At 36.0% G+C, this 25350-nt stretch overlaps 4 protein-coding genes across 8 annotated transcripts; 2 read left to right on the top strand and 2 right to left on the bottom strand.

Moving 5' to 3' along the window:
- Positions 1-1843: 1843 nt before the first annotated feature.
- LOC105168123 (uncharacterized protein At4g08330, chloroplastic) lies at positions 1844-4463 on the bottom strand. The gene is made up of 2 exons (XM_011088071.3): positions 4278-4463; positions 1844-2512 (listed from the first exon to the last, which is right to left on the bottom strand). Exons 1-2 carry the CDS (start codon positions 4361-4363, stop codon positions 2116-2118), a joined length of 483 nt encoding a protein of 160 aa, XP_011086373.1. The 5' UTR covers positions 4364-4463; the 3' UTR covers positions 1844-2115.
- Positions 4464-6456: 1993 nt separating this feature from the next.
- Positions 6457-11439, top strand: LOC105168122 (chromatin remodeling protein EBS). 2 transcript variants are annotated; one of them, XM_088883865.1, is made up of 5 exons: positions 6457-6722; positions 7481-7860; positions 7975-8043; positions 10051-10189; positions 11096-11439. In XM_088883865.1, exons 2-5 carry the CDS (start codon positions 7535-7537, stop codon positions 11120-11122), a joined length of 561 nt encoding a protein of 186 aa, XP_088739991.1. In that variant the 5' UTR covers positions 6457-6722; positions 7481-7534; the 3' UTR covers positions 11123-11439. The 2 variants fall into 2 exon arrangements, with proteins under 2 accessions (XP_088739991.1, XP_011086372.1); XM_011088070.3 differs by having other exon boundaries at positions 6459-6722; positions 7518-7860.
- Positions 11440-12131: 692 nt separating this feature from the next.
- LOC105168121 (uncharacterized) lies at positions 12132-13807 on the bottom strand. 4 transcript variants are annotated; one of them, XM_088883866.1, is made up of 2 exons: positions 13642-13807; positions 12132-12764 (listed from the first exon to the last, which is right to left on the bottom strand). In XM_088883866.1, the coding sequence occupies exon 2, from the start codon at positions 12721-12723 to the stop codon at positions 12292-12294; it is 432 nt and encodes a 143-aa protein (XP_088739992.1). In that variant the 5' UTR covers positions 12724-12764; positions 13642-13807; the 3' UTR covers positions 12132-12291. The 4 variants fall into 4 exon arrangements, with proteins under 4 accessions (XP_088739992.1, XP_020551809.1, XP_011086371.1 ...); XM_020696150.2 differs by having other exon boundaries at positions 12132-12820; positions 13642-13806; XM_011088069.3 differs by having other exon boundaries at positions 12132-12805; positions 13642-13806.
- A 5632-nt stretch (positions 13808-19439) lies between these two features.
- On the top strand, positions 19440-22772 carry LOC105168120 (ribonuclease 3-like protein 3). The gene is made up of 4 exons (XM_011088066.3): positions 19440-19982; positions 20478-20878; positions 21702-21848; positions 22285-22772. Exons 1-4 carry the CDS (start codon positions 19910-19912, stop codon positions 22552-22554), a joined length of 891 nt encoding a protein of 296 aa, XP_011086368.1. The 5' UTR covers positions 19440-19909; the 3' UTR covers positions 22555-22772.
- Positions 22773-25350: the final 2578 nt, after the last annotated feature.

Here is a 25350-nt window from a genome sequence, read left to right as displayed (position 1 = left end):
CAAGGGAAAAGGGCCACTCGCGACCGGTAGGAGTTTTGACAAAAATGAATTTAGTCTTCCAAGGGCCAACATTGGAAGCAAGGGGATCAAGGAACCTACACTCTTTGCGAGAGGTTAGGTAGAAAAAACCAGCATCCCCAGACCGTGCGGAAGTCGTAAAGGAGTACAATGACCCAAAATTTTCAAAACTTGGCTCAAACCTATGTACTCGCATGACGATGACGAAAATGATAATATGCCGAATCGAATTGGGGGACAATTGCATAGGGCATATATTCAGACGACGTAAAATATGGGCTACACAAGGAGCTAAAGGAAAACGCAACCCAGCTTTAAAATGCTGTAAGGAAAAAGAACAAAAGCCAGGAGGAGGCTGGTGCATACGGTCAGTAGGTCGGGGGATAATTATTTCATAGTTAGAAGGGATAAAAAATTTCTCCCTTATATTTTGGACCTGTAACCTCACAGTACTAGATATCTCCATCCAGGGGTTCCGCTGCAATGTAGAGGGGGAATACTCGGGTGCAGGAGCTTCGTTAGAATTAGACCTAGTTAGAGGAGTAGGGGGGCGAGATCTACGTCTAGAAGGCACTAAGTCTCTAAGGAGTATATTGGAGGGAGTAGAGGAAGAGACAGCAGCAGAATTAGATCCTATGTCAGAAGTGTTAGGAGAAGACATAGTACCTGTCAATGGAGATGAAGATCGAAAGCTGATGAGGAAAGTCGACGAAGAAGGCACTGGAAGAAAGCAACTGGAGATTGAATTCTTCAGAACAGCAACGTTTGGGAGTATGGGAGAAGGAAGGAGCAATTTGAAATGAATTTGTATATATATTGCAAGGAATGCGGTTTCAAATTCGACCGTTGTCCAACCAACAAGCGACATCTGTATTGTAAAAAAGGTATAAATTGCAGAAGAGGCCGATGAGCGACACGTGTAAGCTCGAAAACACTCCGAGATCATCAGCTCAACAGTCGGACGAGACTTTTCGACTTCTAGGGTGATGTCACCCGAAAAGTGGGGGAGTAATGATGATGGTAATTCTGGAAAAGACCAATATATCCTCCGGGCGAGGGTAAAAGTGTCTACATACTCTGAAGGTATTTGACCAAGAGTCAATCCCTTGAGGGTTACATATTTAGAGCATACTTGATGCCTATAAACGGGGGCACTCAGCACCATTTACGGGGGTGGACAGTGAACATGGGGACGTGAATAAACCTGCCAATATGGCGGGATAGCAGGGAAATAAAAGGGAAAAATCTGAAGGGAGAGGTAAGCTTTGAGTTGGTTTTTAACATTGAATGCTATCCTGAAAAGAGGGTTATCACTTTGATATGAGAACTGACTTGAGCGTCGGAGCATCTTCGCCGGGACACATCCCGGCTAAGTAATGTTCGTTTCTTGTTTGCAGAGTACTGTTGAGTACGCACGCAAGGCTGCTAACTAGATTGGGAAGGAGCTGAGAGTTTTCGAGCCGGATCACAATCCAATAGGAAGCAATATTCGCCTTGGTGAGGGGAGTCGAACGGTGTAGGTGGCGGCCTTTACAAAATTGGGAGAGGTGGTCGTTGTGCTGTGGTGGGAAAGAAGAAAATTGAGGGGAGATGAGCTCTCTAGGCCTTTGGCAGACAATCTGCCGAAACAAAGGGAAATATTTCTAAGACATTACTTTTACTGTGCAAAAACACCTTCAAACACCCAAAAATGACCCAAGATAAACCTATCCAAGCATCCACCCTATTTTTGAAATGGGCAAAAAACGAAACCAAACATAATATTAGTGTTTTGAAACTATAAATTTCGATCTGTAAAGTTTGAGATAAAAAGTGAAAGCCTATCTAGCGAGATCAAAAGTGCAATTCTGCCGGCAATGGTTTTTATACCTAATTGCAGAATTTCAGACCTAAAACGTTTAAGCAATCCAATACATTACAACAAAGAGCTTAAATTACAGAACCATTTCACAGATTATAATACATTCATGACATGACCAACTCTTATTTCCTTCACCTTTGACTACACTCATTTGCAATGAACAAACTGAAAAATGACTTTGTCTCTACCATACATCCAACAAAAAATGACTTTGTCTCTACCATCCTCCTTGAAGTTCAGATCAAGAGAGCAGACCCCTCAAAGGACAATGGCCTCAATGACCGTATTCTCATCTCATACGTTCTACGTGCAGAGATCCCGTCCCAAGTCACTGACCTCTGCTTGACCACTTGAAATGGAGACGAACAAGTATCATCCACATTCCTGGCCGTGCCAATGTGGTTCCCGCAATTTCTACACAGCAGTTTGGTTCGTCGTTGGAACAGTCTCCACGAGTTCTTGGATGCCAAGTAGGGTAACCACCGGACCTTGCTTATCTGTGTAAACCTGCTCTCATCGATTGAAAAGAACGAAATGACCCCTCGTTTCATTGACTTTTCATAGTTTGCGTCGATGACTGATATGTTGCGGTTGCAGGAGTTGAGGTTGAGTTCATAGCTGCAGGAGCCACAGCTGCCAAAGCAATGAGCATCAGAAAGATTGTCAAGATAGAAAAGTATTCTTTAACTTCCTTGCAATAAAACCACATGCATAAGGTTCTTTAAGAAATCGGCATTATGACACACAAACAAAGGGAAGAAGAACTTAGATTCCATTTGGATTGAACGATTAATAACAAATCCTTTGAATATGTTTTGATAATTTTAAATTTAAAGGATTTCAAATCCTTCCTTTCTAGTTTTGAACTATACTATGATGAATATGGATTGATTTCAAATTCTTTTTACATGGGGTCATTTAAAATCCTTTCTCCAAATCCAAATCCATCAATCCACATACTCCTTTATGGAATTAGTGCGACAGAGAACAGATAATACAGAAACTATTCCAAGCCAACAGCATAAGATTTTGATAGAATTCAAATGAGCGGTTGTGTTTGGATTCAAGAATTTGAGATAAGGATTTCAAATTCATTATAACTAGTGTGTGGAGCTTATGGTTAGAATGGAGTGCACATTCTTTACCCCTCTGTGCTTATTACATTTTGTCACAGTGGATATTAATTCCAACCAATACTGAACTCATTTGAAATCCTAAACTCCAAAATGAAGTCAGACGTAATCCAACTACATCCATCCAAATGCAACCCTGCAAATCTCTTCTCCTGCCTAGAGAAAAAATAGTGGCCTTGTGGTTTAGAGCCTATGAACTTTATGCTTAGATAAATTAACTTAATCAGGGTCTTCTGTGATCCTCCACGTCAACATTGACATATAGTATACCGCGACTAAACGGAACTTTGAATGTCACAAGTATAGTAAAATCAAATTCCCTTGGAGCTTGTAAATGAAGAGGAAACAACTAGATCCCACTACCCTCACCACATGTTCACAGTGCCGCCTCCAGTGGCCTGCCTGCTGAATATCTTAGAGCACCTACCGGCAAGAACATTATATGTTGTTGAATTGCACTCATTATACATTGTTCCATGACAACAGCGGAAGAAATTCAACGACACCGAATACGGACATTTTCTCCCAACTGGATGTATGTTTCAACTCTAAAGTCCGATTAGGGGGAATGATGAATTTCTTCAAGTAAAAGGCAATAACTTGACTGTGTTCAACACTCTTTTCATAAATTCAATAATATTCCAATACACTATCGCCGGTCTGAAACAAGACCAACCGTTATTATCATCAACAACTCGACTGTGTTCATGAAGCCCAATGCTATGAGAGATTCGCCAAAACAATGTTACAACCAATATAGCAGAACACTCGAAATTCTGTCTCAAGAATTTAGCAAAAATCCAGTACAATTAGGCCTGCATAATGTCTTCGCACGAAAGCAAAAAACATCTAATTATATTATTTAAATTTGAATAATTTAATGATTTTTTTTATCATTATTACAATACGATAAGCTTATTTTACGCTCCAGCATCTTATAAGCTCTTACACTTTATTATTTTAACACCTCCAGAGTTTATTTTTAAAATAAACTTCAACATCGTTAAACTCTTACAACATGTAGGACAATGTTTCGAATAAGTTTAGCCAAAACTCCCACTAGGTTTCAGACAATCCCTGAAACAAAAACACGAAAAGAAAAGCCCTGTGCGATTAACTAACAGGAAAACCCACAAAATATTTTGATAATAATTAAATTACCCAGCTCAAAATGCATGTATTAAGTCCTTCATACACACACACACACAAACACGCACTGAATCACACACAGAAACAAGAAAGGGGACGTCGGGTGGGAACAAAACCTGTAAGATACATGTGTGGTGAGAGAGTAGGAAGAACCAGATGACGTCAAGGGAAGAACAACCTCAGCGCCACCGCCGCTGCTCATCCTTTCACTGTGTGTAGTGTGTGTTTTTGGTGTGTGTGTGCGTGGAGCTGTGTGTTTTTGGTGCGAGTGTGCTTTCCTTATCTGTGTTCAAAGAGGGGGCCGACAGCGGACAGCTACAAAAGGCTCGTAACGGTAACTAGCTGGGCAATAGTACCCTACATAAAGGTGTAGGTACACCACAAAACAATTAGGGGCAATAGAGTAATTGGACACCTCTCATGAACCAGAGAACACTCATGAGTAGATGAGAATTTTGCTAATTTTTTATTAAAAATAAAAATATATTCAATATTTAAATCTTACATTCGAACTCCATCCTTAAAAGCTCGTCTGATCTCTGTCAAACGTGACAAATCTCCCAAAGCTTACTCCCGTTCAGTAAAATTTAAGATAAACTCATACGACTTTTCGTAAGAAAATTATAAGACTTATATGAAATCAAATCAAATTATATACCGTATAACGAGATATTAAGCATGTCACATATTGCACAACAAATAAACTAGTAAAATTATACATTCAAATGTTGTAATTACTTTTTTAAAATTAATTATTTTGATGTTATTCTTTTATAATTAATTATGCAATTATCGGGACAAATTGATCTTGATATTGTTCGATTAATTTTTAAAATAAATTATATTAACATCTCTTCATGTTAGATTTAAATACACGAATACCCTTTTATTTGTTGCAAATTTCAGGTATGCCTATGAAGGGGTATTAGAGTAATGTACCTCAAATGCTAGTTGCTCAAAGTTTTGTCACTGAAGAGGGAGTGTACTTGTAATTAAAATTACAGTATTAATGGGTATATTTATAATTTTATAAAAAGTACAGAATGCTTGTGTATTTAGATCTAAGTTTAGGGGTGTGAATGTAATTTTTTCTAACTTTTATACAATTACAGTAAAACCTCTATAAATTAATAACCTTAGGACCATGAAATTTTATTAATTTAGAGAGAGATTTTTTAAATTCAGCAAATTTACTACATATGTATTGAAAATAAATGAATGGAACATATACTATATAAATCTCAATTTGAAAATAAAATAATTCATAACACCCAACCATGTCTTCTCATCTAAAAGGTCAACAATATCATCCATGAATGATCAAATGCGTAAAGTATTGTCTTATGGAAGATGACATCTTTCTTTCCTATATATTTCAAAAGCAATGTTCACTACTTGTCCACTTAGTATGGCATTAATTGGCAGGACAACATTTTTGAAACAACCTAACACAAGCCCATCAAAGCAAGCAATAACGTTTGACAAAACAAACAAAAACAAGAGATGTAGGAAATGTGATGATTAATATTAGTGGGGTTATATGTGTTGAGAGTTTTTTTTCATTGGAATGTTTAGAATTTATTTTTATCTTTCTAACTATCCTTCTTAATCGGGACTGCAGGCTGAAGTCCTGTTTTGGTGCATCGTTTTTTGTTTTTCAGGATCACCCCATTCATCTAAATCTTCTTCTTAATCGGGTCTGCAGGCTGGAGTCCATTCATCCAAATCTTCTTCTTAATCGGGACTGCAGGCTGGAGTCCTGTTTCAATACATCGTTTTTTATTTTTCAGGATCACCCCATTCATCCAAATCTTCTTCTTGTTAAGTAAAGATTATTTCCACTAATTTCTCAAGCCAACAACATAACAAATAGCTCACAAGATGAATTTGGCTTTTACGTCCATCATTGCAACAATTGATACGTCTATTTCATTAAATTATCTCTTATATTTTGCACAAAAATTATCATAATTATTGATACTTTTTTGAATAAGTGACAATCATAGTGTCTTTTTCTAGTAGATATGTAATGAGGCCTCTATTTATAATTAATATTTATGAATTATTAATTTAAAGTTTTAATAGGATTTAATATTTGTAAAGGAATTTTTCAAAAAAATTATTATTTTATTATCTTATCGAATTTGATAATTTTTTTATAAAAATTCAAGTCGGGACTGAAAAATTGTATTATTTTAAAATATTTATTAATTTATAAAGGTTTTATTGTAAATAAATTTATTATAATTACGATTGCGTTGACAATAATGATAAAAATGAAAGGTATGTATTATCTTAGGAGAGCTGCCCGCGGGCAAACTGAACCCCAGTCTTCCGACAGCACTCTTCCACCCCCCAAATTTCTCCCTTCAACCCCGAAATAAGGGTTTCTGCTTCTCTCTTTCCACTCCTGAAATTAAGCATCAAAATTGAATTGAAATCAGCTCTACTTCCTTCGATCTTTGCTGAATAAAGAAAACACAAAGAGATGGCGAAGACGAAGCCGGGGAAAAAGGACCTTGATTCTTACACTATCAAAGGGACCAACAAAGTTGTCAGACGTATTTACATTTCCCTCTCCGTGTTCTCTGCTCCTTTTTGTTTTTTTTTTCCCTCCTTGTTGTAATTTATCGCCTTCGATGCTTTATGACCTGAGTGGTTTACTTGTGTTTTTGTAAGCTGAATTATTAAAAGTCAGTTTTGAAATGTTTTTTTTTCTTCCTTCTTTTGGTTGTTTGACATCCGTGGTTCATGCTTTGTGGCGCACAAACGTGCTCCCATTTTTTAGGAAGTGGGAAGTGACGTTGGTGTTGATTAGAACCTGGAATGGCTTGATATTTTGCTATTAGCTGTCCATGGACTCTATTTTAACTTCCGTAGTTATACCCCTTGTTTGTGTAATTTTTATTGATAGTTTCTTGCTTGTTGGCAGTGTGAGTTTTGATTAAGTTTCTCTTGAGCTTGTTAGGTTGTATCTCAATGTGCGCATTGGTGTATGGACTCAACTTGTGTGGAGGTAGCCTGCTGGAGTTGTTAGTAACTAGTTTCTTACCCCATTCCTGCTCTGTATAGTTGGCCGAAAAGATTGTATTGTAAAAGTTTTTTTTCTGTGCTATGCTTGAACTATGCCATGGCCATACCTTATATATGCATGCTCGTATCTGTATGCAACATTCTAAATGTGCGAATTTTGGAGATACTTCAACTCGTATGATTTTGGTGATTTTTATTTCTCCTATATGCACCGTTGTGTGCCGATATTTATGCTAGCACCTAGAATTTCTGTATTTGTGATAGTTTAGTTAAGATAAACTTTCAGGAACATGCTGGACTAAGCCTTGTGGGTGTTTCTGTAGCTGGCGATTGTGTGTTGATGAGACCATCTGACTCAGACAAGCCACCATATGTGGCAAGAGTTGAGAAAATTGAGGCCGACCATAGGAATAATGTGAAAGTGCGGGTGCGGTGGTATTACCGCCCTGAGGAATCAATTGGGGGCCGCAGGCAGTTCCATGGTGCCAAGGAGCTTTTCTTGTCTGACCACTATGATGTACAGAGCGCTCACACCATTGAAGGAAAGTGCATTGTTCACAGCTTTAAGAACTACACCAAGCTTGAGAATGTGGGAACGGAGGATTACTTTTGTAGGTTCGAGTACAAGGCTGCTACTGGAAGCTTCACTCCTGACCGTGTTGCTGTGTGAGTCTTAGTTTTTAGGATTTTGGTGATGGATTTTAGATATTGAAAATGCAGAGAATGCATCTCTGTTATCTAATGTTAATATCCTTTTCTTCTGCTTTTTGGTTTCTGAAGCTATTGCAAGTGTGAGATGCCTTATAACCCAGATGATCTCATGGTGCAATGTGAAGGATGCAAAGACTGGTATGCTAACTTTGTTTTATAAGTATGTTAAGTACACAGTATAATTTGGAATTTGAATGTCGAACACTTTAATCAATTTGTTTAGTGAAGCAGGAAGAAGATGTCTAAATTCCATATCTTCAACAATCACTTTTTCTTTAAATTTCTTTAGTTGCTGGAGGTATACCAGACATAGTTGAAAATACCTGTGATTCTATTTTATATGTTTAGATTTCTAAACCCTCTCTCCATCTTAAAGGCAGACCAACTCTAACGCAGTCAAACAGTGGTTTCCATGTCCTCCAGTCTGGCCAGCTGGTTAATAGCTGATCTCACATTTATAGTGCGATTTCAGAAAATAATAGAGTATTGTACCATCAGGATCAACCACTTCCATTACCTTATCCTGTGCTTGTACCTGATTTTGAGGTGCATCTTCCTCATGATAAACACCCTTAGTCTGTGCAAGAGAAGTTAATTCCAAATAGTCCCTTGTAAATCAATCAAAAACCTGTCAATCAGCCCAAATTCCTGAGACTGAGGAAGTGATTGTGTGCAGCATATTGGAGTTTCCTTTACCATTTTAATGATTAATAACAGGAATGTGGACAAAATGCTAAAGTTACAGAGCAAAGAGAAAGATGCCAAGCAGAAAGCAAGTGCATTCTGATTAGGCATTCTTTACTATTAGATCAAATTTCTTCCAGAAATAATAAGAAATGCTGTAAAAGTGATATATTCCCTTAAGCTTGGTTGTTTTGACCTATTTTCACAATTCAAATTACGAGGGTTGCCTGGTAGTGATTTATGTTGCTGCCACCTAGATAGATTCCTATTGTATGTAAAATTGCCCATTTAAGTCTCTCAGAATTTTTGTCTTTTCAATAGTTTATGTTTCCTCAACGTTTTGGGCATCTAGTGGTTTTCTCTCTGTTTTCAATAAGAGAAAGATTGCATTAATTTATTTGAAAGTGAGAATTCAAATATGAAATATAAGGGGAAGAATGTTCCTGTGACTTTTCTATATCAAATAAACAAGATGAACTTAGAACACAGGGTCAAATGAAAAATTATATGAATAAAAACTTGTTGAGAAACATGAATTGTCCCTCGATATATTGATCAATCAAAGTTGTTCCGTTTCCTATTTGTAAGAAATTAGAGAGCTGGCTAGCAAAGGTTGCTACTTGGCAATACACCATCCTGGTTAGCATCACCTTTTTGGTTGGATCAGGAGAAAATGATCCATGTAGAGGGTTATAGTATGAAGGTTAAGTTGTTTAGTTAGCTTCTTACTTGCTGCAATCTCAAGGATGCGAGTGGGAATGGCAATGAAGTAGGTTTGGCTAGACTTGGGTCATGCTCCTCTTTAATCTTAGTAAAACCTAGAGACATGTCGTGCTTTGGCTCTAGTTGGACCAAAACCCACCCCATCCCTACCAGATTTTCGACTCCCGTAGGTCCAACCCGTATGCCCAGAAGAATTTTCTTTTTCTTCAATTAATTAATATCCCTTTAAAAAGTGAAGATTATTGTTTATAAATATCTAAATAATATGCTATTATGTTAAAACACAACAATTTATTTTGAAAATAAATGTATAAATAATAGTAAAACATTCTAAATAAATTAAATATATCTGCAAATATTACTCAGGGGTTTTGGACAAAACTGGAGATCTGCCTGAACCTAGTCGGCTCCATAAATTAAAACCCATCCCCTAGCCCGAACCCGCACCATTTGGGAGGGATTTGGGGAGGGTAGACCAGTATCATCCCTTCATGGGAGGTTATGATGTGAAGTATTCAGCTTTCATGGTTTGAATCAGGTTGCCGTTTTGTAATGGTGTAATTGTGCCTGTCTATGCTCTTGCATGCTTGCTGATAGAATAGTAGTTTCTCATGTTTCTGGATCCATATCACTATATTGTGAACATTATCTTTAGTTATCTTGACTTAAGTACAGTTTCATGAAGTTTCCTTGGATCACTTTTTGAGAGGGTATTTCTAATGCATTTTTTGGTTGAAGGTTTCATCCTTCTTGTATGGGTATGACCATTGAAGAAGCAAAGAAACTGGATCAGTTCTTGTGTTCTGATTGTTCATCTGATGATGATGCCAAAAGGTCCTTGAACTCATTTCCTGTGTCACCAGCTGCTGAAGCAAAGGTAAACTGTGTGTCTCCTTTTTTGATGTACACTAGTAATGAATTAATTTGTGTCATGGGGTTTCAGGCCTTGTTACAGTATATGGTATCACGCATACAAATATATGTCATAACTTAGTGAGTTTCTTTCATTTTCAGTAATGAAGTTTATATCGCAATATATGTCAGTCATGCGCTGCAACTCTATAACCTTCTAACTTCTAAGAAGCGGCAGAAGATGTCTCAAGGGTCGGCCCAATTGTTGACCTAGAAGAAGGAAAAAAAGAAGGTCGTGTAAAATGGCAAATAATATATTCAGGGGCATTGAGCTTTTCCTGGTGTTACTTAGTTATGAAAAATTGAGTCATATTTGTCAATAATGATACTTGAATGGATAAATGGAGAAAAAAAAAATGATCCTTATTTGATATTCAGTCTGGGGAATAGGATAATTGCATTTATTTGTCAATAGTATATGTAGGTTAAGCTTACTTATAATACATGTCCTTCTGTCTGTGTAATGCATCTATAGATAATAGTTGGACTTAGCAAATCTATAAGGTGATATTGGCCTTAATCTTCTCTGAATATAGAATTCTCTTTCACTTCCACTCCTACTCCATCTGATAGGCAGCAACAGGCATAGGAATCTTTTTCTTCTTGTTTCATATGCAACACTAGTTCATGTGGATTGTTCTTCTCCTATATCTTGTACTACAAGAGTGCTCCTTCTTGTCCAGCTTGCTCTCGACAATCAACTTATGCATTGCATTGTATATGAAAGATTAAAGTTTTTGAAGTGCAAACTTGTTAGATGTTAGAAGGTTCTGAAAAATATTGAATACAAAATTTGCTATTATATAGATCTTTTTCTCTGGAAAAAGTTGAGCTTGTAATTCACAATGATTTGTGTTTGATTTATCTCTAGGTGGAACCAAAGCGCAGAAAGAGGTGACAGAGTGCTCTTGATGCATCATGAGGTTGTACCCCTTTCCTTGCATAGTAGCACCACTATTTGTTGTATTGTGGAATTGTACAGTGCAGAGAAGATACTGAGCTTGAAAAATGCCAGAGGCTTTTCCTAATTTATGGTAACTTTGTTATCTAGTAATCCTGTCTGTGCAAAAACTAAGTGATTAAAATACTGCTCATCTTTGTCTTCTGCACAAGTGCAATTAATGTGACTCCCCCTAAACATGCAAACTGTTTTCGTAAACCATTAACCCTATTTCTGAGAGATCGTAAATGTATTTTGAAGTATTCTGATTCTAATTCTTCTGTTTTGTGGCGCCATTCTATACTTTGATGCTTGTGGTGAGTTGGAACTGGGTTAGTTGAGGTATACTGCAAGGGTTCTATAAATATCAGGTGCAGCCGGGCGTATGTTATAGTTGATAAAATCTTGATATATCTGATTTGTGTTTGGAAAGTCAGTTGTTACACATGAAAAGTGATGAACTTTGAATTCACGTTTGAAAAAGCATATGCAGTGTTTTGATTTCCATAGATTTGCAAGAATTTGAATGGATAATATAATTATGAAAGGATTACCACATCTCACGCAGCTAACATTTTGTTCCATCGAAATTTCAATATTTCCTTTAAGAACTATTGTAGTTGTATGTTGAACAGTTTTGGAACTGGATAAAATTTTCTGAAAGTAATATGTACATTTTGAGGATAAGCGAACAACTTTATTGTTTTGACTTTTTTCCCCCCTCTTTCTAACTTTGTTGTGTTTTTTGTTATACCAGTGCTTTCTTTATCGGTTTTGGAAACTCTCATCATGAGATCTTTTTGAGAATTTTTTTTAAACATTCATGTTGATCAACAATCATCAGTCAATCAATGAATTGGAAACCAAGATTTCGGAGCTCTGAGACCCAACTTTTACCACTTGTGCTCAGCATTATTGGCTAATATACTAGAGATGAAGTTCATCAGGGCTAAAGAACAATCAAACGTTGAATCCAGAAAAGAAACCTTATACTCTAGCAAGACGCATACAAAAGTATACCCTTTTTACATGCAACTGCTAATCAACATCAGTGGATATCTTGCAACACAGCATGTAAAAATACAACCTCCCCAAGGAACTCTAATCAAGATCAAAGAACACACCCCTTAGTCATCACCATATGCTCGAAAGCTGTACCGTTCTTGGTAGAAATCATTGAAGAAGAGATCAGCTTCAAACCATTTGGGGTAACGAACAAGATCACCGGCCATGAATTGCATATGGCGCTTGCTTCCTTCAGGCACAACTCTCACTTCCCCTTCTTCAATATAAACGAGCTGGTCCACTTGCCAGTCCCATGGCAGTTTGCACTTGCCCGTCTTCCAAACAGACCATCTTGAGACACCAAGCTCTGACAACCTCTCTTTTGACACTTTTCTTTCCACCTTCACATTGTAGAGCTCCTCCATCGGCTTATCTATGTGCACTGCACGTATACGCAGATGCTTCCCATGAATAGCAACAGAACTTTTATACGTTCCACTGCTTTTGTTGGCGAAAGAGGTGGTTAGCATCGGACTAATGATAGCACTAGCCATATCCGCTGATTCTCTACTTCAGTTCACCAAAACCAAACAATCTGGATACTAGACGGATGGGAGAACATAAAAAAACAGCCACCTACAAAAGATCAGTCTGGTATTGCAAATTGTATCCGGACAAAATTAACTACTTCAGAAAACATAAACCATACTAGAACAAGGATGAAGGTAAGAAGTGTAAGCAATGTAAAATCATATAATCCTATTTCCTGGAGGAGAACTATGAAGATGGAGCTTATCAGCATTCAAGTAAAGCAATCAGTCTTCATAAAGGGATTCGACTATCCCTTTTCCACAGCCCTTCATTCCTACACTATCTTAGATGACATAAAAAAAAGTCTGCTGCTCCAGAGTACATGAATCATCAGAGAGTACTTATCTTCCCGTTGTATGGCACTGGCTATCACAGTTCTCAAAAAAATATTACCAGTTGCAATTAATAATTTACTGAGCTTTTCTGTGAACTTGTATGCATCTTACTTATTAAACTAGAGAGAGAGAGAGATGAGAGAGAGAGGCATCTTCTCTAACATAAAATTTTCAGAAAAAGAAAAAGAATGAGATGAATTTTGTGAGTTTTTTCTCCACAAGAACTTTCTCTTTTTTCCTGGGTGTTTTTGTGAGTTTTCATTTTCCTGGGCTCTTCCATTGTTAGATCTACATTCTAGCACCAATGAATATAAAGTTCTACGACCAACTCATAAACAGGTTCCTCCTTATCTTGGAGAATATCAATAGTATGTGCCCGTAACAATGAAGGAGTGCATCACTACAATGATTTGCTCTGCCAGCCTAAGCACAATAAAGAATCTGATTACACCACTTCAACTAACAGTCGAAGAAAAAATAGAAGTGACATAACCAGCAATAGAAAAAATAGAAGCAATCGTGTGTCAACAGAGAAGAAGGTATTACCTAGAAACCGCACTCGTCGCTGTCCTCGTTGTCGACTTGCCTTTCTTGTTGCCGTGAATTTGGGGCCTAGGGTTCTAAGAGATGGGTTTGGGGAAGAAATAAGAGAGGGGAAAGAATGGAGATAGAAAGAGAAAGAGAGAAAGAGAGAAAGATAAAGGAAGAAGAAACGAGAAAAAGAGAGAGAAAGAGATGGTTTGACTTTTTGTATTATTATTATTATTATAATTATTATTATTATTATTATTATAATAATAATATTGTTATTATCATTATTATTATATTATGATTATTATTATTATGATTATGATTATTATTATTACTACTACTGCTGCTACTACTATTATTATTATTATTATTATTATTATTTATTATTATTATTATTATGATTATTATTATAAATCATGAGATCGAATCATCAATTTTTACATAGATACAATTGAAATTAATATATGTTCATAATATGCAAAATTTATATATCTATAAATGTTAGTACAATATTGATGTAACTATCATCTTACATTGTTGAATAATATGGGTTAGTCGAGCTATCAAAATTTAGATCAAACCGTTAGATATGATCAAACTTACAGAAAAATATATTTGATAAAGTATTAGACTTATTGGATATACGGATGTCGAGATATCGTACTCGAAACATAAGAGTAATCATTCAGGACGGTGTATCGTTGAATCAGACCATGTGATTCTAAATCATACCGTCTGATATGATCTAATGGACACAGTCTTGTATATATTTAAATTTCGTATGAATCGTGTGTCCGAATTTTAAGATATCGCAATTATTGATTAAATTTTTTAATATGATTATATATATAATAAAATAATAATTAGAATTGTTCAACCATCATCATCATCATCATCGTTGTTATTATTATTATTATTATTATTATTATTATTAGATTAATTCATAGAAATTATTCAATTTCGAAATAAATTTATAAATAATAAAAAATCATAAGTGAATTACTTGTCAATTTGAGAAAAATATAACGTAATACAAATATATATTAAAATATAGCATAAAGTTTATATATATCATGTTAAATAATAATTTTAATTATAAAAAATATTATAATTTACTAAGTTGTTGATTAAATTTATTTTTGTATAAAGATTAAATGTATAAATAAAAGTACCATAATTTATTATTATCCAAAATAAAATGTAGATATTGGTTAATAATTATAATATATGGTCAATTTTGATTATAAAATTGATCAAATATTAAATATAAAATATATGATATTGGTTAATAATTATAATATATGGTCAATTTTGATTATAAAATTGATCAAATATTAAATATAAAATTAAATATATTAAAAATTCAAAAATAAATATATATATATATTAAAAAAATGTTCACCAGCTCTCGAGCCAGCTGGTGAATAGCCTTAACTAAGCTCGAGTCGAGCTCAAAGTCGAGCCGGGAAGCGACCCTCGATGCAGAGGCCAAAATTTTTTTGCCTGTGGTCGCCTCTGTCTCGAATTGACGCTCCCAAGCAGTGGCATTCTCTAGAGCTTTATTCCTTTCCCTCTCCAATTGGGATAATTCCTCATTGCAGCATTTTAAAGTAGCTTCCAGGCGGCCAATCTCTTCCTGTTCGGCTACTCGTCGATTTCGCACTAGTGTAGATAAGGTAAAAGCCTACAAGAAAATAACCGAATCAACCAAACGGATGAGAGGGTAAGGCAAATAAGAGAATGAAATCTTGAATAGCATACTCGAGCTATATCCCCGACCTAACTCATCCATATGCTCCTCACTAAGAGTAGAAAACCATCGTAATTATCTTCACTTACAACACTCCTTGTGTGGTTCTAGTCCAAGGAAGTGTCGGTTGTATCACAATACGACTGTATGCCCTCTGCTTGATTAATGGCTAAAACACCACCACGGGGAACGGTGGCCAAACCCAACACAGAAGGGACGTCTCGCGCCCTCTTTTGCGGAAGAGCACCTACACAGCCCCGGGAGGTCCAGCCTCGAGGAAATCAATGGAGGAAGAGGAGCAACCACCCCCAGCTGAACTACAGGCCGCACGGGAACCTATCTTTCCCCTACCCCCTAATGAGCCAACACTTGTTCGCAACGTTTTTGTTCCTTCACGGTGGCTTTCTTCGCACGCACTGCTTCAATGTTCACCTTCTCACCTAATAATGAAAGAAAAAATTAGAGCTTATATATGAGGAAACCAAACAGAAACAATATGTAAATATAAAAATAGGGGAGAACAACCAATACTAGATGGGAAATATCGAGTAATATCATTTGTATTGGCTAAACAATTCTCTCGACAAAAATAATTGACAAAAACTACCAAACTCCTTGGTGTGATGGATTATAATAGGCAAACTGCTCCATTCCAAGGCTAAACCCCAACCATAATCTCTAACATAAAAGAACTTCTCTTTCCATGGCCCCCGCGACGAAGTGAGTCCCTCCAAAACTGTACAAGCCATGTGAGGGTAGAAATAAAAATATCTCCTATCATTAGTTGAGGAGGAGGTCACGAATACTCGACGTAATTGCCATAGTGCATGGAAGCTAGACAAAGTAACGAGGAGACCTTTCTCTTGAAGTCTACGTCAGAATCCCTTAAAACACAATGAATTCAGTGTGAACTGACTAATGCATATTGTAGCTTTGAATGATCTTTACTAGTAAGGGTTGGGGAGGAAGAGAAAACTCTCTACTGAAATAAGTGACATAAACGGTGATGTATCCCTCTAGAGTTTGCCTAATCCATTGCCTCGGAGAAGGAAGAACAAACTTATGAGTCGAGGGAAATCTAATCCTCCTCCGTATAAGTGGGAGTTCCTCGCAACTAAGAGTGTTGTCGCGCGATCATATGTCCACAACACGGGCTGGCAGGTGCCTTCTCCCCGACGAATTCCTCCCCCACCCTTAATGCCACAACTATGCTTGGTCATTGGCTCACATTAGAAACATCTGTTTCTTCCTGGTCATCCTCACACACTGCCTCTTCACTCTCACTACCAACTTACCTTGAGTTGGCGGAGGGGCACGCCCAAACCAGCTCAAGGCCTCGCCTCAAGCTGGGGTGCTACCCCCTCCCCCCCAAGTTGGCGGCTTCGCCTTGAGCTAGCGGAGGGCTCGAGCGTGCGTGGGTTCACCCAGCCCTCGCCCACAATCATCTTGCCAACTCTCATTACCTTTATCACCACACCCTTCACTACTGTCCCACATTTTCAAGCAAATGACAACAAATATAAGGAAGGAAGGATGAAAGGAACTCACCTTTGGAAGCCATGCCTTACTTACTTGATGTGGGAAATTGAATGTTAGAGGGTGGGGAGAAGGTAACACTTATGGAAGCTCCACCCACTCACCCTACTTAACATTAATTGCATTTTTTTGCCGATGTTTTTTGCTTACTCTCAATCTGATTTCTCTATGAGGGCATAACTTTTCCGAGAGTGGGGGGGTATATGATGAATATGTTGGTAATATTAAATGATTATTGAGGGTACATTTGTAACTTTCACACCTGTGATACACCATAAGGACCTACACCCCACAACACCATAAAATTTCATATCCTTTATCAATACTCAGAATAATTTTTTTTGTTGCAGGTCACTATTCATTGATTTGACATATCATAAACCGCAAAGATTCTCTCATTAAGAAAAAAGAGCAAGACCTAGTGTTATTATTGTGTCGAGGTAATTTTTCGGTTCAATCCCTCACTCAATAAAGGAACTTAGTCAAGTGGCTGAAGAATATATCCGGGAAGAAGAGATGTTGGAAATGAAAGAGGATGAAGGAGTCGATAAAAGACGAATAGACAAACTACGATATCACACTATGGACTTACCGATGGGGGGTTATGCAGGCGATAAAAGACTGCTCTCTGTGGGGAAATTTTCAAATCGCACGCCTTTGAACGTACCAAGGGGTAAAACATTGATCATCATAGCAAAATCACAAGCGGTGAGATGGCCAACAACTATGAAAAATCAGGTTCGTTGAAACATGCACAAGTACTTCCATTTCCATAAAGATGTGGGGCATGACACGGAAGAGTATTTACAGCTGAAAGACGAGATCGAAAGACTGATCTAACAAGGATATCTAAAACAATTCATAGGAGGGTCGACACAAAGCATACCATCTTGGTATATAAATAACACCCGAATCCAGCAGAGGTAGAGAAGTAGGTCAAGAGAAGGCAAACCCAACCTCATAAACCTGCTGGAGAGTCGCCAGGGGACCAATGATGTGCGAGAAAGAGCTGATGACAACTGGCCAAGAAGGGGGATCATAAATACCTTTGCCGGAGGGCCTACATTGGGAGATTCTAGGAATGCGAGGAAAAGATACTCCTAGACTTACAACACAAACAACCCATCCTTGTGATACACCAAATGCAACAAACAAATCCGATAACCTTTGATGAGAACGACCTACAAAGGGTTTTGAAAGCCCATAAGACGATCCACTTGTTATATTCATTGATGTGGCTAATTTTCAAATTAAAAAGGATAATGGGAGCTCTGTTGATATCATCTTGCTAGATGTATTGAGATGATAGACACGGTATCCTTGAGATCGGTGCCCACTCCATTGAGAGGCTTTGGAGGATCAGAGATTGTCCCTTAAGAATGATCGATCTACCAATGTCTTTGGTAGAAGATCTTTACAAAAAAACTGTCATGTTGAAGTACCTAGTAGTATATGAGCTCTTTGCATATAACATGATCCTCAGAAGGAAGGGTCTTAATAAATTCCAAACAGCGGTCTCTACTTTCCATTAGAAGCTGAAGTTTGTAGCTATAGGAGGGGTTGGAGTAGTAATGGGAGATCAAAGGTTAGTAAGAGAATGTTATAACATAACTGTGAATGCAAAAATGGCAACTCCGAGGGAGGAAAATAGTAGCATTGATGCAAGGCACGAAGGAGGAGAAGAAGAACTAAGAATAGAACTGAGTGACCACAAGGAAATACAACTTATTGATGGGGACCTAAGTAACATAACTAGAGTTGGAACAAAGTTGACTGAGGAAGCGAAGAAGGAATTGGTGACGTTCTTAAGAAAGGATGCGGACATATTCGCTTGGAGCCCATTGGACTTCGAAAGGATTAGCCCCGATGTAGTCGTCCACCGGTTAAATGTGGGATCTGACCTCCAGATTTATCAAGTACATAGAGAAGAGTTTCAAAGCGAGAGGAACAAGTTCATAGAACAAGAAATGTCAAAACTCTTGGCAGTAGGATACATGGCGGAAGTCCAATACACAAATTGGCTGTCAAATATGGAAATGGTGCCCAAAGGAGGAGGAAGTGGAGGATGTGCACGAATTTTATGAACTTAAACAAGGCATGCTCGAAAGATCTATACCTATTGCCTAGAAGAAATCGATTAGTTGATTCTACAATAGGATGTGCTAAGTATGATGGACGCCTTCCAAGAGTACTATCAAATTTTTATGGTGAAGGAAAACCAAGATAAGACATCCTTGGTCACAAAGAATTAAAATGAATTTGGCCCATTTTTTATTATATGCACACACAAACAACGTACCATAACAATTAGTAGATAAAAGTGGAAGCTTCAACTACAAATACCTTTCTAGTGCTTAAATTAAGTTTTTTTCAAACGTCGACTTAATCCGTGTGCCCGCGGCTTAATTAAACAAGATGAGTTTCAATTTAGCTGATTTTTCTATTTTATTTTTTATCATATTTATAAAACTCAGGAAAAAAATACAAAACAATAAAAAAGAAAACAAAAATCACAAATCCCAAAGACAAAAATCTGAAAATGGGCACACATGTAAAACATTAGTCATACTCTCTCACACTCTTTTAAACACGTTAGTCTTCTCTTTCCTTCGGCACAAGAACCCAGCCGCTGCACCACCATCCGCCGCAGATCTCGGCGTCGTTCGAAGGCCGCCGCCGCCTCGACCGCACTCCCAACTGGTCGATTGCCTGTTCCGACTTTTGTGCCACCGTCGTAAAGCCCCCGACGCGGCCGTGAGTCGCCTACCCAGATTACCACCACTGTTCGCCGCCTGGTTCAACCCCCGTTCTCGCGCGAATCCGTTCACATACCGCCGTGCTCTCGCGGCGCCGCTGCCATTGCCTCGGCTCAAATTCTCCGTTCAGACGCTCAACCAAAATGGCAGAAACTTTGGGGCTTAACTTTGAGCTGCTATTCAAATGATGGCATTTTGAGAGTAACTAAGTGTGCTATGCTAGTTATTCATCCAAATTGAGATGGGTTCTTGGTGGGAAACCTTGCTCAGTCCAACGAAGAATTGGGTTGGCCATTGGCGCCTCCGTAGATACGGTATGTGATCTGTGATTTCTATCTTCTCTTTTCTTTTATTTTGGAGTAAGCATGTGAGAAATGGTTTTGGGTATGCTCTTCTAAGATGTCAATTATTCCTTTGGATACATTTATGACTCTGAAGGGTGAAAATGTTAATGTGCTGATCTTGGAGCGTTATGTTGCTATTGGAAGTAGTGGGATGCTTAGGGTTTGTTTATTTGTGCTTATTTTCAGTTTTTAATTCCTAAACCAGTAATTAAAGTGAAAAAGAATACCGTTTTATATGATCAAGCTTACATTTTAGTTACTTGCTTTTGTGTAAATCAATATGTATACCACATTGGTGATTGACCCACTAGCTAGTCTTGGTATGAAGGTAACTCTGCTTTTGAGTTCAATGTTGATGTTATCCCAGTGTTTTATCAGTTTTTGTACGTATACATGTTATATTTGAAATATCTAAAATTATTCATGGTGGAGTCCTCCTAAGTGTCTTATTTGCATTTATGCTAGGAAATATTTTAAGTAATTACCTGAAGAGCATCAAACCCAATGAGAAGGCAATTAAAGACTTATCACAGATGAGAGTTGAAACTAAGTCAGTACAAAATCTTGAAGAAGTTGAGAAGATCATAGGGTACAGTTTCAATGACTGTAGCTTACTACGTCAAGCCTTTACACATCCATCATATCAGAGGGATTGTGTGTCATACGAACGACTTGAGTATATAGGTGACTCAGTGCTTAATCTTTTAATCACAAAGGACCAGTTCTCAATGTACTCAGAGCTTCCACCAGGGTTGTTAACACCACTTCGTGCTGCTAATGTTGACACGGAGAAGCTTGCCCGCGTTGCTATGCAGCATAATTTTCATAGATACATTCGTCTTGGCAATCCAGTTCTTATAAAACAAGTAAGTAGTTGTTTATTAAAACAAGAGTTTCGATTGTTAATTCAGTAAATTATTTGGTATTGTATTCATCAAATATTTACTGACTTGCTGCCTCAGCAAAACCATCTGTGACGTAAACTAGTAGATCAGATGTAATCTACTATGGAAAGAAGTAAGTTTCCTATAGGATTCTCTTAGTGTTATACGTCTAGAGGAAGATTTTTGCTTTTGGATTTGAAGATTCATATATTGGTATTTTTGACAAATGAGTAGCTTCTTAGTTCAACTTTTATCGAAAGAGCCTCATGTCATTCAAATTTGATTGAAAGTACATGTCGCTGACATATTTAATATGACACAAGTATAGTTAAATCATTTCTTTTGGAGGTCTTAGGCGTACCACAAATTCAGAAAAGAGCTGAAACATGATTGGAATGAGTCGGGGAATTTTGTCCACACCATACTCATGGAAGAAATTACATCCTTAAAGAAAATCACGGTTTTTTGAAGAGTTTGTTGATCAATACAACCATCTGATGGTGATCTTAGTTTTAGAGTTGTGTACATAATAGGTTTTCGTACATGTAAGACAATGTAATCCAATCTACAATCTAAATCAGAAACAAGGAACATTCGGAAACTTCTTACTGAGGATTACCAACTTCCATTTGGCATATCAAAGGTCTTTTACGTGCATAAGCATGCTATGAGTTTCGGCTACAAATTAGGCTTTCTAGTTTGATTATCTACTAATGTTTGCCTTTGGCTTTAGTTTGCATGCAATTACTGATGTTTAAACTTGTTTTCCTACAATTTCGACTTAATTGTCTTGGTACTTTTGCAGATTCAGGCATTTATTGAAGCTCTTCCTAAACATCCTTTGCATTCGCCTGGTCTGATTAATGCTCCAAAAGTGCTTGCTGATGTTGTTGAATCCACTGTCGGTGCTGTGTTCGTTGACAGCAATTATTCAATTGATACAACATGGGAGGTGACTTCTTTACTATTTTATCTTCTTATTTTTCTTTTCTCCAACTTATGTACATGCCGGAGCTACTTTACTTAAGTGGAAATGCAAAATTTCTTTCTAAAAACTTTCATGAATTTGGAGCATGCGTATTATTTGATAAATACATGCCACCTTCTTGCCACTTGACAACAAGAACTCACCCCTTGTCTAAGATCTATAATCGGTGCTATCCTTATGGAAAAAGCAGTTCGCCTTTAATTATATAGATTGAATTTCATTTGACATTTTTCACTGTAAAGTCAGAGGAGCTTAGGGTACTGAAGCAATTGGGAACCAAACTAATAAACAAATGACGAATTTGGCCTAACGAGCTTCCATGTTTCTTAGTTCATTTAGTTGCTCGTTTGATTGTCGCCATTCTGTATGACACCTTAGAGTATTGTCTGGTTTTATGCAGGTAGCCAGTGATCTATTAAAGCCTATTATCACTCCTGAAATGCTACAAAAGAATCCTGTGAAGAAGCTGTTTGAGATATGCCAAAAACACAAGCTCAAACTAAAACTTGTCGACCTATGGTCGCAAGAAGGAACCTACAAAGTTTTCATTAACAACAAACTTAGAGGAAAAGGTATGTGTCGTGAGAAGAAGGAAATCGCATTGAATAGAGCAGCAAATGATGCTTATAAAGAGGTTGTAAGAAGGATGAGTGCTAATAACTTCTTGTAAGTATTATAAACTTCATCATTGTTGTTGTTTAATATTTTTATGTTTTTTCTTTAAAACATAAAAATAATCGATTTGTCTCTCTGGGCCAAAGGTTGCACGAGCTTATATTATAAATTTAATTAGCTCATCAATCGTTTTGCGCCCATCAATTATTTTAAAGTGTAAATTACAATGATCTTCTTTGGCATAATTACGAATGTCCTTTGTTGTTTGGAAAATTATCAATACCTCTTTGATTTTAATGGTTGTCTAATAATTAGTCCACTCTGTTTGATTTTCATTCATCTTACGTGGTAAACTGATCAAAATGTCCTTATAGATTAAGAATTATAATTTTATTTTAATTTTTGAAATTTTCTAATATTTTTTTTGGACTAAGTGAACATTTTTTTTATATATAATTTTTAAAATTTCTCCGTCCATTTTGTCCGATTTTTTTACATTTTTTTTTATATTATGTAAAGAAAAACAAAAGAATTACAATAAGGGCAAAGTTGACAATTTTAAACTTTCATTTAAGGATTACATAATTTCATCAAATATCAGGGGTATTTATGATTTTTCAAACAACGAGAGGTATTTATAATTACGTCAAATTTTAAAAAAAGTGATTGTAATTCACCTATTTTAAAATAAATAAGCTGGTGCAACCTTTAGAGTAAAAGAATTTACTTAGCATACTTTAGCATTGCATGGACACATTATATCATAATTAGTTGAATATCTACTAATAAGAACATAGAATTTGGACTGAATGTTCACTAAAAATATGGACATAGGAAGAAAATAAAACTTAAAACATGTTAATTTCAATAAAGTCTATACCATATGATTAATTTGTATGTGCATTAAGCATTGTACAAGAAAATATTGTGGGTACTAACACATTAGCCAGTGGGTGGAATTGGCATTCTAATTAGCAACAACGGCTGTAACATAATAATTGCATTAAGGCTTTATAGGTTTTTTTCAACAATTCAAGAACATAATTCTCATCATCTTTGGTTTTGTATTACTAAAAAATGTTTTTATAAGAAATTTTTCATATATTCTCACTTTAATCAATCATTTCATAAGTTGGATATTTCATTTTTGCAATGTTCTAGAGTTTAATTTGCCAGTAATTATCAATGAGATCTTGTTCGATTAGAAAGATTGAGATATTATAAAAGAGATTGTGAGTGTAAGTCCCACAAATTCGGGTATATGTTTACTTCTATCTTATTATTATTATTATTATTATTATTATTATTTTACTTTTGTTTGAATGTATTTGTTGGTTTGGATTATTGATGTGTTGAATTAATTTTTAAATTTAAATATATTAAATAATGTAATGAATGGCATGTTATAAAATCAAAATTTGCCAACAATGAAAGACAAGTGGAAAATTGCAATTTGAATTTTCAGACCAAATTCTAGTCAAGCATGTTCTTTTACTTGACTTCATGTTCTTTTAAAAATATGCGTTTGAAGGACAAACTCGTGTAATTATAGTCAAAACAGTTAATATCTTACGCCATGTGACACTCATTGCGATGGACACTCGATTAGGAAATTATCAGCTAACACATCAAGATAATAAAAAATATTTAAGTGCGTACATCAATAAACCGAAATACAATAAAAATCTAAAAATGACAAAAAATACACTATGAGATATATAAATTATTATCGAAATAGAAAAATACTCAGATACAAGAAAATCGAGCCTAAAACCTTTAATTGAAAAAAAGAGTTTTGGATTTTAGAGGGTGTTTAGCTAAGTTTATAAGTTCCATAAAATATTTTATTAAGACGTTTGAGCTTATAAAATTTTTAAAATTGTTTGGAATTTCTTTTATAAAGAGATCATAAAATTCTAATAAGAAAAAAAAAGATGTTTTGAATTTATACAATCTTTAATTTTACCTATTTTTTTTTAAATTGAGGCCGAGCGAACACATGCCTCTCATTTCAAATTATGACATAGGCTTGACCACTCGGTCCGATCTTAGGTGGGCGGCCCTTCTAAGTGCAAGGGAGATCGCCAACCTAGGCCATCTACTTTCTTGAGCACCCATTGACTCCATCAAGCAAATACCTATTTTTTTTGAACACATCTTATAAACTTTATACGATTAATATTTTATAAAATAAAAATATTCTCATTATTTTGGCAATATTTGACATTATTTTTGAATGATGAGGGGTTCTCTCTAATATTATGACGTCTAACTTTGTATAAACATCCAAATTATATTATATTTATATAAATCCTCATGTCAAAATTTTCATTTTTGGAAAGAAAGATTATATATTAAATTTTTATTTGGAGTTCAATTAATGTAATAGTTATGAAAGTACTTTAAAAAGATTATATACAAAATAAGTCAATAAATAAGTATTCATTTGACCTTAATGATATTATGTCATTTTTTTTTTTTTACATTTTACCAATAAAATGAGGTTATTATGCCTAATACCATAATATTATATAAATTGAATACTTATTTCTAAAATAAAATTACACGACTCATAAACTTCTAAAATATTTTATAAAATATTTTAAATAAATTTAACCAAACACCCTTTAAATCTTAATGGTTAAGTTAAGATCTTGTTGGGTAATATTTGTTCATTGATCATACAATATTTATGTTTACTTTATGACATGCTAAAAGGGAATATTCTGGCGTTGCCTTTTTCTTTTGTTGGAAAAATATAGGTAAATAACAATTTATCATTATGTGATATTGTAAGAGATCAAATTATTTTTTAATATATAAAAAAAAGAGCAATTTAACCTCCGTTGCT

The sequence above is a fragment of the Sesamum indicum genome, linkage group LG8 (assembly GCF_026168435.1).
Source record: "Sesamum indicum cultivar Baizhima isolate 11 linkage group LG8, ASM2616843v1, whole genome shotgun sequence".
NCBI classification, from domain to species: domain Eukaryota; kingdom Viridiplantae; phylum Streptophyta; class Magnoliopsida; order Lamiales; family Pedaliaceae; genus Sesamum; species Sesamum indicum.
This window is presented reverse-complemented; position numbering and strand designations above follow the sequence as displayed.